The sequence below is a fragment of the Haemaphysalis longicornis genome, unplaced genomic scaffold (assembly GCF_048455015.1).
Source record: "Haemaphysalis longicornis isolate Haplotype H1 unplaced genomic scaffold, Haemaphysalis longicornis Haplotype H1 scaffold_2, whole genome shotgun sequence".
Classification (NCBI taxonomy): Eukaryota; Metazoa; Arthropoda; class Arachnida; order Ixodida; family Ixodidae; genus Haemaphysalis; species Haemaphysalis longicornis.
Genome location: NW_027526295.1, coordinates 193697738 through 193711105, shown reverse-complemented (window position 1 = coordinate 193711105; position 13368 = coordinate 193697738). Strand labels below are relative to the sequence as shown.

The 13368-nt window shown below is 48.4% G+C and overlaps 1 protein-coding gene across 1 annotated transcript in view; it reads left to right on the top strand.

Annotated features, from left to right (window-relative positions):
* Positions 1–13368, top strand: part of LOC144169719 (sodium-coupled monocarboxylate transporter 1-like) — a 99427-nt gene that overhangs the window by 45383 nt on the left and 40676 nt on the right. The window contains exon 2 of the mRNA XM_077699033.1: positions 8479–8845. Within this exon, the coding sequence (XP_077555159.1) occupies positions 8480–8845 (366 nt within the window). The 5' untranslated portion in view covers position 8479. The remainder of the gene's footprint in view (positions 1–8478; positions 8846–13368) is intronic.

Sequence of the window (13368 nt, the reverse complement as noted above, 5' to 3'; positions counted from 1 at the left end):
CCTGTGACCGTGTTGGCAGGCGCTGAACGTGGGCTGCTACTTCGTAGCGCTTCCCTCGGAGCTCAAGGAAATTAATTGCAGCGTACTTGTGGGCTCGTTCTTCCGAAGGGGGTGCTTACCAGAACATAGTTCGATACGTGATGAATGCGGATTTGGTCCATGGGGTTTGGCGCAATGCCCGCTTGATTGCATCACGGTGTCGGCCAGAGTAACTTGGGAGACAGACTTGAGGTCGAGTCCGCCATGAGGGCGAAGAACGATCTTGATGTCAGTGCTTGGCAACGGAAGGGCAGGTGGTTGCCGGTGGAAGGGGCGTTGACCTTTTTTTCCGATTCAGTGAGCCGGCAGGTTCGGCTGATCCAGTGGTGGCGTGCAGAGCGGCTTGTCGTCGTCGAACGGCGGCCCATCCGGGTTCTTGCAATTCTTCGGGAGAAATTTCCTCTCCTTGAACGGCGTACTCCATGTCGGGGTATTATCCAGAGCGGTGCGCCAGAGCCAGCGCGCGGTCACGTGCAGTCTTGCAACCGGCGAGAGGAGCACGTGCTGGTCTGCCGCCGGCGGGTGATCGCCGGCGTGGCAAGCCTAGGTAGCTTAGCCAAGTGTTCGGCGGGGGGAAACGTTCAACGATCGGCTCCGGCCTGACCAGGCGCCACGGGATCCGCGACGTTCCAGGGAACCTCGCGATACCACCTTCATCGGTTTTGGCGCACCGCAAGGTCAGTTACCAATCGTTGAACGGGCAATGAAGACAAAGTAAAAGTTTGTTTGTTAAAAGTCTGTTTTGTCCCCATAACAGTTATACCATTTTATCGCGAACTTTAAAGAAATTATCGGGATGCTGAGGAAAACAGAGCAAGCAGTGGCGACTCCCCAGCCGGTTTCCGGCGGCGCCTCTATGACGTCACAGAATCCTGTTTGCGCGATCGGAGTCCACCCACCAAAGTCACCGCCAAGAAACATGACTGGGCGATCGTAGTGGGGCCTCTTGCTCAGTTTGATCGTATCACATGACTGCTAAGTGCAGTGAACACCCTGATTTTTCTTTTATTTGTACCATGCTGTAGGCCGTGGGCGGTCAAAGCAGGAGTGGTTTGTTAATACATCAGTGTAGTGGACCCGTTGAAAAGAAAGAAAAGAAAAAGAAAAGAAAAAGAAAAAAAAAGTGAAAGCTGATAACAATGGCCTCCTCGATTCACCAGTCCCGGACAGTCCGCGGGCAGCCCGGGAACTGCCTTTGGATCGGAAGTCCTGCAGGAATACGTGGGAAAATTGGGCGCCGGATTGCGTCCCGGAGAGTCCTCGGACGATCCAGGACTGATAATGGAGGGGGACCTTATGTTTTTAGCCATGGCCACTATTGCGTCATTCCCGCTTATACTGCGTCACTGTAGCGCGAAAGTTGAAAGTTTTTCGACATTTCACGCGTTATTTCGGGTTAAAAAAAATAAAGGATGATTACACTAACGTGTAAGACTTGGATTTAGCGAAGCTGTTCGCAACCTTCACGGCCATCACGAATGTTTAAGTTAACGATAGCAGCCGATTTGCTTCTTCGCTGCCACAACGACCTTTATTCCACCACTGTTGCTATACGTGCAAGCTTCCTTCGTTGTTTTGGAAGTGAAAATCATTAGATATCACCTTGGAGAGGTGTGCGCTATGACGTGTCTTCCTCGTTCCGAGCAAGTGTTGCCGCGATTACGGTGAACGCTGGAGCTTTTTTTTCTCCAATCTTGGCCAATCTCCCTAAGTGGGTATGCTTGGCTTGACAAACGTGCCCCGGGGACGCTGGGCGGTCGCCGCGAAGCACGCACGCACGAGCGCTAGGCATTTTATTGGTTTTGTTAACTGCCGCGCGGTCGCCGCGAACCTTCACGTGCGCGTGCTCGGCAATTTCATGGTATTTTTTACTGCGGACACGAAAAATTACAATTAGCTATACAGCTTCGCCGTTAAAAGGTGTTTCGCGGCTGGAATAGTGTTTTATCAGAAGCTATAGTTCTATTTTGTCTTCATTGTCCCATTAAGGAGTTCGTAGGGTCATGGCGCGTGCGAGTCGCGTGTAGGAGCTGAAAGTTTCCATCCGTTGCGGAGCCCGCTGATTGGATCTGCGATCCTGACGCCACCGTTCCCCGCGCCAGGCGGGCATTCGCCCAGGCGAGAACACGTGGGCAATGGATACAGTGTCGTCTGCCAGTGCGCGACGCTCTTCCGAGTCGTCGCCTTCTACGAGTGTGGCTGGCACACGTCTACATTTGTTGCCGCTCTGCTATCACGTCCTACTCTTAAAGATGAAGCTTAAGCGTCCTCCAATTTTATGGTCGTGAGGCGGTGTGATACCGGGACGGCATGCGCTCTTGCTCTTTTCAGGCACGCGCCAACGTCTTATTTACGGACACTTAACCACGGAGATAACGGGATACCTCCCACATGGTTTCTTGGGGCCCCCGTACAGCAAAGAACACAGGGCGAGCAGGCGGCCGAGGGCATTGTTGCTATTGCGCTGAACAGAGCGGCATGGCCTCCTATAGCAAAGACCTCGGCGTTAAAAAGTGCCATTTAACGGGATGCCTGTGTAGTGTGTGAACCGAGCTGCTCGCAAGGACAGCTACGGAATCACACCTTGTCCTTAACGTGCAAACGCTTTGAGATGCTCGCACGGTTACTCGCCGTAAGCTTGAATTCTGACTGAATGATGTGTTTCGCACGTTCCGAGGAGCGTCTGCAGAGGGAGGAGATTTCGGGGCGAATGTTTTCGCGACGACGTTGTCCTTCGCCTCACCAGAGATCGTAACCGCCTTTGGGAATTGGTCTCGGCTACGCGTTGTCTGACCGTGCATGGCTCTCTGTGCATCGCGAGGGAAATTACGGGTTTGCGAATACAAAAGAATGGGGCAAGGCCTACGAAGCTTTCTTCATTAGGTATTCCTGGGACTTCAATGTCAAGGCTCCGCAGGGATCGCCTAATAGTGGCATTGTCATATACGGACCGCTTCTTGTTCGGGCTCGGCGAAGCATTGTGGAGGTATAAAAATGCCCGCAACTGCACGTGCCACGCATTATTCTTTGTTTCCATTTCTTTCTGACGGAGAGAGGAAAGAGAATGTACGCCCGGTATCTTATCATTTTCCCAAAGTGGAGACGGAATATTTACCCCAATAACTGGTATTCGCCCGGTATCCCGTAATTACCGCTCATTGTCAGCAAACTGTCAGCATGTGGACAGACGCGCCGTCTCGGGCGGCTGTACTTCTGTTGTAACTATAGCTGTTCATTAGACAGCCGACTCCAGTGCGCCCACCGCAGCCAAGCGGGAATGTTGACTGGCGGCCTTTATTACATCGTTGCTGCTGCTGCAAAGTCCTGCGCGAGCCGCAGTATTCTGCAACGCAGGGTGCCGAGCCGTAACGGAACCCTAGCAGAATAATGGAACTGAACCACTATACAGTCATGTCTCGTTAATATTGTCACGGGACTGGCGGACAATGCCCTACGGCGGCATAGCTCGGCGTGGAACACGACAAGGAAGAGGGCGCGTGCAGACTTAGCGGACTCGGCCATGGTCGCTTGTAAATACTGTAAATAGATCGCGTTCCTCCCATGGTTCGTGTCATCTGTCCTGCCGCCTCGTTACAATATGGACGCCTCCGTTCCCCAGAAAAATCGTCCGTAATGTGAGTTGTCGACATCAAGGTTTAAAAAACAGAAACAAGGCGCCTGACTTTCAAAGTGGCATAATTCCTTTTTCATCTGAGCGGGAACCTCGGTCCGTTTACGCTTAACATCCGCTATTTCCGCCGCCGAACTGATCAGAGAAGCGCACAGCCTTGTCTTTTATGCGTATCAAATATTGGCACGAACTAGTATCGCCCTCTTGTCCTGAGCCTCAGGACTTGCTCTTACCGGCGTATACCGCACAGGGCAATCTTTTTTGATAGGAAATGGGTGTCACCCTGTCGCTCACTACCCTATAGTGTTGTTCTCTGATCCCGAATGTTCCTTATCTAATTCGATGGTACTGGAAGGAAGAGCGTTCCGAGATAAACGCATGCTTCGGCTTTGTATGCTACGGACAACAGTCATTTCCCGGTACGTGCTGAGGCCTCTGGGGGCCGACAGTCATTTTTTAATATTATTGCTTCGTGAACCCGTGTCCATAATAACGAGACAAACATGCCTGTATTTACCGTGTTTCGTACGCAAAATAGCCGTCCAAAGTCCAGACTGCGGGTTTCTATATTAACGGGGCAGAAGTGCATGGCGAGAGACCGGTCGCCGAAATTTTCATCCATATTTCGGGGTGTCCATATTAATGGGGTCCATATTAACGAGACGTGACTGTATTCGTTGTGACCAAAACTGAACCAGAACAGTTATTTTTTTTAGCACGTTGAACGCAAAACAACTGAACCGGCGAAAAAGGGTGAGTGGGGAAGTACTGCAACCGTGGTCTGGCCCCAAGACAAGAGAGCTCCCCGAACAGGTTGGTGGAGCAGGACACATGGTCTGGTTTGGCGTGGGGAGCGGACTCGCAGCTATAGACTGTCCCTCGTGCAAGACCCCTTTCGACGGAGAATTTTACGATGAGTGCGAGGCTAGGGATGTCGACAGTGTGAAGGCATATTGGGGTTGGCGGAAAAACTTGAGAGACCACTCTCTAGTGCGTATCTCCCTAGTGCTTCGAGTAAAGATGGATTACTGCGGAGAGAGAGAGAGAGAGAGAGAGAGAGAGAGAGGAGAGAGAGATGAGAGAGAGAGAGAGAGAGAGAGAGAGAGAGAGAGAGAGAGAGAGAGAGAGAGAATTATTTAGAAAACAGGGTTAGGGAATGGGGGGTGGCGTGGCGGAGGCCAATAGGTCCGCCGCGACCGGCAGAGCTCGGGAGGTGACCAGCACTTAGGTGGGACTCCTCGGATCTACCTGCAGGGCCTGCTTGCAGTGGGATAAGGAAGGGAGAATGGGTCAGCGGGGCACTTACACAGAGTGATATAGTGTGCCCCAGGTGACCACACTTGGGGCAGTCGGGTGTGTAGAATTGATGTGGACGAACGTGTATTAGTAGTTGAGTACGAAGGAATACGTTTGCGCAAAAGACGAGGATGAAGATTGGGAGGACAAGACGAAGATAGAGAGGACAAGGCAGAGAGGGCAAGTTGAGTACGATGAGGGAAGGTGTGTGCTTGTAGCATCCGCCACATGTGGGCAGCTTCGCGGGATATGTGTGGGTGTGGTGGTGGGAGAGTACGGCGGAGGAACCGGTAATGAAGGATAGTTTCCCTGAAAGTGAGGAAATGCTCGGAGGTCTCGTCCTCGGGAGGCCCGTGTATACGAGAAGCAGAGGCTCGGGAAGTCAGAGCTCGATCATATCCGTTCACAGCCTCGTTAGCAACTATGCCGGTGTGAGCCGGTATCCACCACAAGTTGGTGGGGCGGAGAAGCTCTAGGTACGCATGCATTTGAGGTGTAGGCAGCCATTTTGTGAAGCAGGGCGGCTCTACCCTTGAAAAGGTCGAACAGTGCCATATCTGATGGAATAGGTTCGAGCCGCAGGACGCCGCTGTGGAAGTGGCCGCCGATTTTCCTTTTGTCGCTCACTGTGGGCACGTCGCTCTTCAGTATGCATTCTTTGGCATATGCTTACAGCAGAGATTGTCGCACTCATTTGCATACAGAAAACGTCACCCAATGACATACGGTAAGACAACTAAGGTCAGTGCGGTGCTAACGCGTTTGTTTCATTTGCATACAATCAATCGAAAGGGCGCCGTCAAGCAGGGCATTCATTCGTGCATTGTGATGACAAATACACCATTCATCATTATCTAATTGTACGTCAGGCCGCGGGTACCGATTGACGACGTTACGCATTAATGCGGAACGTTGGACTTAACGTTAGACCGGAGCGCACGCGCGTGTACCTTCCTCACCTCCCGCTGCCTGCCAGAAGTTCGTCTAGCTGCTTAGTCTGTCATTGTGAGGAAACCCAATAACACAATACGTTCGTTACAATGTGCTTCTTTTGATACAGTTAAAATCCGATCTAACGAAGTCACCGGGAACCGCGAATTATTTCGTTAATTCGAGAACTTCGTAAAATCGGGACTGACATATTACACGCACTCGATTCCATAAATTCGATGTCTAAAGGGAGGCGCATGCCGGCAGCTACCAAGACATCGTAATTGCGCAGGCCGCGGCACTCGCCTGCCGATAGTTCAGCAATGCGCTCTAATGCCACGGTGAAAATATTAAGGCAGCCGGGGTTTGCACTGAAGTCGTCGCACCCAAGCATACGTGCGAGACACAACGCTTTTTGTTGTACCACTTCCTTGCTGAGTGGAACGTTCTTGGCTCTCATATCCTCGAATCACGTAAACATACCTTCCTCGAACTTTTTGTGCGGGGTGGTCTTGAGGTTCTTTGCAATTCAAAACGAAGGGGCATGTATGATCGCGTCCTTTCTTTTCAAGATTATGGAAAAGCGTGCCGGCCGGGGTGCTGTGGTCTGCAGCCACGGGACTGCTGAGTTTATCCCGTAGAGCTCCGTAAAAGGAAGCTAGATGCCTCGATTCTTTTCTGACGTGAACCAATAATCTTCGTGGCGTTCTGACAAAACACATTAAGAATTTCGCATTTTTAAAATGTCGATTTCTCGAAATACTTCGTTAGATCGGGAATGACGCTGAGTCTATTTCGTTAGTTCAAGTTCATAAAGAATTGAGCCGTGTAGGGACCTGTCGGGAATCCCAATTTGTTCGTTAGATCGGGAAATTCATACGATCGGGTGTCGTTAGATCGAGTTTTGAAGGCTTCGTACTAGTGTTTTTCGCCTCACAAAAAATGGTTAACGCTTTCCCCTGTTTCACTGGTGCACTTGCCGGTACCACTATCTATTATATTACTCCCTGCCAGGATTTCGTTATCACAGATTCCAGCACCTCTGTAAGTAACCCTTATTAATTGAAGGTTCTCGACAACATGTAACGGCTAAATAAACTTTCCAGTCTTATCTTTCAAATACCCACCAGCCCACCCCTCACTGACTTATACGGAAGAACGACTGCGGAGGCTCACCCAGACGGAATCCCTTCCCGATAGGGCCCCCTCCATCACATACACCCCTCAGTTTATCCCTCTCCATTTTTCCCATTATGCGGAGACAAGGCCACGGCGCAACATCACATGTGGGCCTGTCAATATGATCCCCTCCCTCAAATCAATTCCTCGGAGCTCTTGGAGGCAGCGTTGAGCTGCTCTGACCCGGATAGACAGAAGACCGTCATAGTCCGGGACACGAAGGTCGCCGCACAGCTCTGGCTGCCGGCCACCTCCCTCGCTCGCTTAGAGGTCTTCTTTGATAAAGCCTCTCTCTCTCTCTCTCTCTCTCTCTCTCTCTCTCTCCTCTATATATATATATATATATATATATATATATATATATATATATATATATATATATATATATATATATATATATATATATATATATATATATATACAGAAAGATAAACTCACAAAGCGCGCAGAAATAGTATAAGAGTCGGATACACAGCAAGAACAATAACAAACAAGGTTTACTTACGTAGCGGCAACGGGACTTGCCTTCATCAGAGTAAAGCTACATGATTTTACATGATAAAGTTACAAATCGTGTAACTTTACTCTGATGAAGGCAAGTCCCGCTGCCGCTACGTAAGTAAACCTTGTTTGTTATGTTATTGTTCTTGCTGTGTATCCGACTCTTTTTTTTATATATATATGTATATATATATATATATATATATATATATATATATATATATATATATAGACTGAAAAGATAAAAACTCACACAGAGCGCGAAAAAAAATAAGGTTAGTAGAGACAGAGACAAACGAGAAAGACTTAGAAAATAAAAATAAGTTTACTGACGTTTCAGGGAGAGGACTCCCTTTCTTCAGAGTACAAAATAAGTTCGTTTCAGAGCTATATATACAGAAAATGTAGCAAGCGCGAGGGCAAGGTAAGAGGAGGGAGAGTTTGTACAAATGGATTCATGGTTGGTGGGTAGCAAAAGAATGAAGGGAGAGCGGGAAAATTAATTACAACAAGGATAATAAGAACACACAGTCACGCGGTACGAACTTGGAAAAAAAGAGAGAGAGAAGAACCAAACACAGAGAAAAAAAATACATAATTAAAAAATCAATAACAAGGTAATTTTCCTCCCCCGTGGCAACGGGGGTGAAAGAGGGGTCAAAACAAGATAGGCCCATGCCCGTGTTTGACATGGGCAAAAAGATTAGTCACGCGGAAGACGTTCCAAAGAAGATATGCACACAAAGGGCGAATATATATATATATATATGTGTGTGTGTGTGTGTGTGTGTGTGTGTGTGTGTGTGTGTGTGTGTGTGTGTGTGTGTATGTATCCCTCTTTCTCTCTCTCTTAATTAAATTAACGCATGGCTCCTTTTGACTCCCGCCACCTCTTCTCGCAGCATGTCGTCTGGCGGGGTGCCCCCGAGCCTGGTGACCCGGTTCACCGTGTGGGACTACGTGGTGTTCGGCGCCATGCTGGCCATCTCGGCGTCGATCGGCATCTACCACGCCGTGATGGGCCTGCGCCGGAAGGCCAGCACCGACGACTTCCTCATGGGCGGCCGCAGCATGAGCGTCTTCCCCGTGGCCCTGTCCATACTGGCCAGCTTCATGTCCGCCATCACGCTGCTGGGCACGGCCTCCGAGATGTACATCTACGGCACCCAGTACCTGTTCATCATCTTCTCCTACTGCCTCGTCATTCCGGCCACCGCCTACCTCTACATGCCCGTCTTCTACAACCTGCAGGTCACCAGCGCCTACGAGGTGAGTCGATTCTAAAATCGTAACCGGAATACTGCAAAAACCTAGCAAGAATTCATGTCGTACGACAGAAAGCTTTGTTGTGACAGCAGAACTCCTGTTGTTACGACAAAGCCATGTGTTGTTTCGACACACATTTCTGTCGTAACGACAGAGTCAGTTTTTCTCAACGACAAACATTCCTGTAGTCCCAACAGAACTGCCATTTGCGTTACTCTTCACAATGGGCGTAACATTCAAACCATGTGCAACTAGTGATGTAACATCAGTATCACGACAAGACAGGAATTCTGCACGACTGAACATCAAAATAAGGACAGGAATACGACACACGACAGAGCACCAGCATCCCGACACGACAAGAATACGACAAGGTGACGCTATGACACTCGAAAATGCGACAAACTAAAAATTTTTTTCTCGTCGTCTTTTTAGACTGGGGTGGCAACCTTGGCTACCTCATGCGCTGCAATGCATGCCGCCAACTTCGCCTGGAGTGCCACATTGTCGTCCGTCCAGTGGACGAGTGCTCGTGCACGTTTACACAGGGTGTTCACGTTGAGGGCGCTGACCAAAAAATCAGGCATCCCTCCATCTACGGACGACGATGGTTGAACGCGAAGCTTTCTCGTGCCGAATCATCGTCGTCTTTACCCGGTGGGTACGTGCAGGATGTTCTGTGTAATTTTGCACGTCCTTGCACGCCTCTCCAGATCCAAACCGCTTCGGCCATGTCGAAGTGGAGCAATCCCCGATATACGCCGGCTTCGTAATACGAGAGACGCAGGTTCTATTCCCGCCACAGCAAACGTTTTTTTTTTTTTGTCTCACTTCACCCGTTTTCGCGTTGCAGACGCCATAAGTAAGAACACTTAAGCTTCGCTTTAAAAATCATCCTCCGCGTGACGTGGCGGGTGACGGTACTCTAGGCAGGCTTAACGCAGTTCCAAATGTGCCAGCATTCGAAGGAGTTGCGGCGTTGCCACTGTTTTTGCGGGCCCGTGCGTGAACTGGTGCGCAGTATACCAGTGGAGAAGAACGGTAGCCGAACGGGAACACCCGTTCCGTTGTCTGTCCCAGCCTACAGGCGTGATTTCATGAGACTAAGAATTGATGCAATAACTACGGCAGACGTTTATAAGCTGCCGCGTTTAAAATTTCTTGTAAAAAAAGTCTCAAAAAATCGTCATTTTGATAAATGGAGGCAAAGTGAACTGAGGGGCTTCCTCTTTATATTTGTGGCGCAGTATTCACTTCTGGGAAGCAGGCTAAGTTCAGTATAACTGAAAAAAATTAAAGCTGTTCAACTCAAGTTGAAAGCAGTCGGAAGTGCAGAGCAGTGATTCGTCATAATGGGCTGTAGCGCCGTTATCCGCTCACTGCTACCACCCAATCCAATTCAAATTTCCCGCCTCTGTAGTGCTCGCGCCCCCTGCCTGATACAGCGCCAGCGGAAGTTCTGTTCTTTTTTTGCTTACTTTTTCTCCCGCACGTGCCGGCTGTGCACTGCCACTTTTTTTCGCTCACTGTCGTAAAAACCAACCCAACGAGCGTTCCCAACTAAATGAATGCGGCTGCTGGCGGTTAATTGCGTATATTTTGCCTCAAATGTATCTCCAGCTTTCTTTGCGCTAATTAACGGGGAGACGTATGACAAACGCCAGCGGTTCACGAGTTTGGAACGGTAATACCTATTTAAACCGCTTGGCTTTCGAAGCCTTTGCGGTACGCCCTACGACGGGTACGCCGGGCTCTACATGGGTCCGTTATCTCGCTGTGCTGCCTGATTCTGGCAGTCGCTTGACATCGAGCGTTACAGTGAGTTGCGACGACAAGGCGAGCCCTTTAAAGTGCCCTGCACTTAAAATTGCACGTAACATGTGCTAAAGAACCAAACCTAATATCAAGGTATGTCATTCGACATTCGATCAATTAACGCTCTTACAATAACCACAATAATTAGCGAACGTCCTTACGAGTTCAGTTCAGTGCTTTTCGCTTAAAGCTTGCGTTGCAGCTTGGCATGCCACTGAAAGAAAGAAAAAAAAAAAAAAAAACCTCGTATACCTCGCATCTTTTCGTGCTCCTGCAAGCGGCCTCTTGTTGTCGGTGTATGATTTCACTTGGCAGTTTTGTTTTCCTAAACATGTACGTTTACCAGCCGGCGCTTCAAGGAGCCCTTTTCACTTCACCAGTGTTCCTACTCTGGCTTTTTTTTTTTTGTTCAATGATAACTGGTCGGATGAATGTGCGTCAGAAAACGTGTTAGTTTAACAGATACCTACGCGCAGATCCAGCTAAGAACCATCTAACGCAGGTGAAGATATTGTTCCCGTCCGTTGGCTCCTCGACTAGTAGTCGCGGCGCGCAAGCTGTATTGTCTGCATTTAGTGAACGGTTCTTTAATTATTATTATTTCAGTTTATGCACCTCTCATTGACACCATCTACACACTAAACTTTTTCCCACTCTAATCTTCTAAAAAGCTGTGAAATGGATGTGTTGAGGCGTTACAAGGTGACGACGTCCGCTCTCTTAAAGCGTCTACCCCATTATTTGTAGTTTTGCACCTATAAAATGTGGAAACACACTAAGCATTTCCCGTTTTTGTAGGGTGTTGAAAGGGTGTGTAATGGGTGTTTAGGGGGCAGTTGGTTAAGGTCCTGGCGTATTAAACTTAGAAATTACAGCAATTTTGCATATAGGCTGCCGCGAGACTTGTATGCAAAGGCTTGCATACACTGCGATCTGTATACCTTGTTTCTGGACCAGCTCTAAAATGTTCGATTTTTTGCAACAGTCCTGAGCCGTCCGACGAAAAATTCCCTTCTGCTGACTGTATAAAAACGAAGCGAGCGCACCATGTAACGTAAGTGTAGACTCGCTCTCCCTGCGTCTTACATAAATTTGCGTGGTCACGTGATCTCAGCTACTTAAATCTTGGGTCCCCACACGTTATTTATATTACTGTGCTTTCGAGCAACAACACACTTTAACAAGAGCCGCCAAAATGACTGCGCTTTCGTGCAACAACATATATATTGCTGCACAAAAGTTTACTGTAGTTTACACGAGCCAAAAAATTTACATGCGCTATCGATTGGGCCTTGGTGGTCGGCAAGGCACAGCAGCCCTATGAGCACGGTAGCGCCAAATGATTTCCTCTCTCCCCTTTCTAAAACAATGAAACGAAAGAAACGAGAACGGCTAACACATGTGTAGGATAGTATGTGGGAGGCGAGGCCGCTGTGAGAAGCAAGGCTGTCGTTGCCGAGCCGCGCCGTGTCAAATATATGCTCTCGACTTCAGCGGCATGCCGGAGAGCAGTATTCCGAATGCTTCCGTTTGGCCCACTTCTGCTTACCGCGCACACAACAGCGCATGACAGCTGAGAGTTCTTCCGCCGGATGTTTGCGGTGAATATGCATTGACATTGCGCTTCCGGTGGCGCAGGTCATTGCTCCTGCTGTGCGCAGAGAGGTTAGGAAGAAGAGTCACGCACGCGCTCCCGTGACGGCAACTTTCGCGTTCTGCGAATTCCGTCGCCAGTGGAATTGTTTACACAACACCTTTCCTATGAAGTATCGAACACCTGGTGACAAATCGTCCTACGGCTGTGGTCAACGATTCCAGAGCTAGTAAGGGTGTCGCGTGGGGAAACGATAAAACGTAAGAAGTTTTAGCTGAAGTGATACTTCCGAATATTTCGTTTCCAATGTTTACGTCAGAAATGGGGGGAGTGTTCTGAATATGAACTGACTGGTTATTTATTAATGTAGTCTACTTCATTCACTTAGCCAGAGCTGGATTTCCCAACTTTGTTTTTTATTTTACCTGAGCTTCACATTCAGATTCAGATTCACATTATTTTTCACCAAAACAATACACCAGGTGAAAAATGGGGGAAAAATGGCGGCCGAAAAAAAAAAAAACTGCAATATAGCAGCTTGACCCAGCTCCGGCCACCGTCAACTAGGAGCAAAGAAGCAGTGCAAACACAAGACATACATACACACATACTGTTAGATAATTCATTTCCTACTGTGTAACATGTAACACAGGGACAAAAAAAAGCGAGATAGCTAGGACATCATGGTAAAACGCAAATAGAAACAGTATTTGTTCACTTTAGGAAAATCTAAATGAAGGCGTGCACCATAAAACGAGATAAAAACAGCGTGAATATTCAGCAATGCAGCGCTTGTCACATGTAAAAACAAGTACATAAAATGCAACCAGGCAACGAGGCAAAATTTCAGGACATGGTATCTAAGAGTTCCAAACGACACATAACATTCGTACGCGAGAGTGAGAATGAATGAATGAAAGTGACACGAACAATATTTCCTGCGTTCAGGGACACGTTTTTCGCGAGTAAAATTCGCACAAAAATAAAGCCATCACAACGATAGTTCCAACATGCTCTTGTCACTCATGGATAAGAACTTCATGGAACTTCGTGCGACCTGGCGCTGCAGCGTTAATATATTTGTATCGTACAAACGCAAAATATGTGTCGCCTGCTC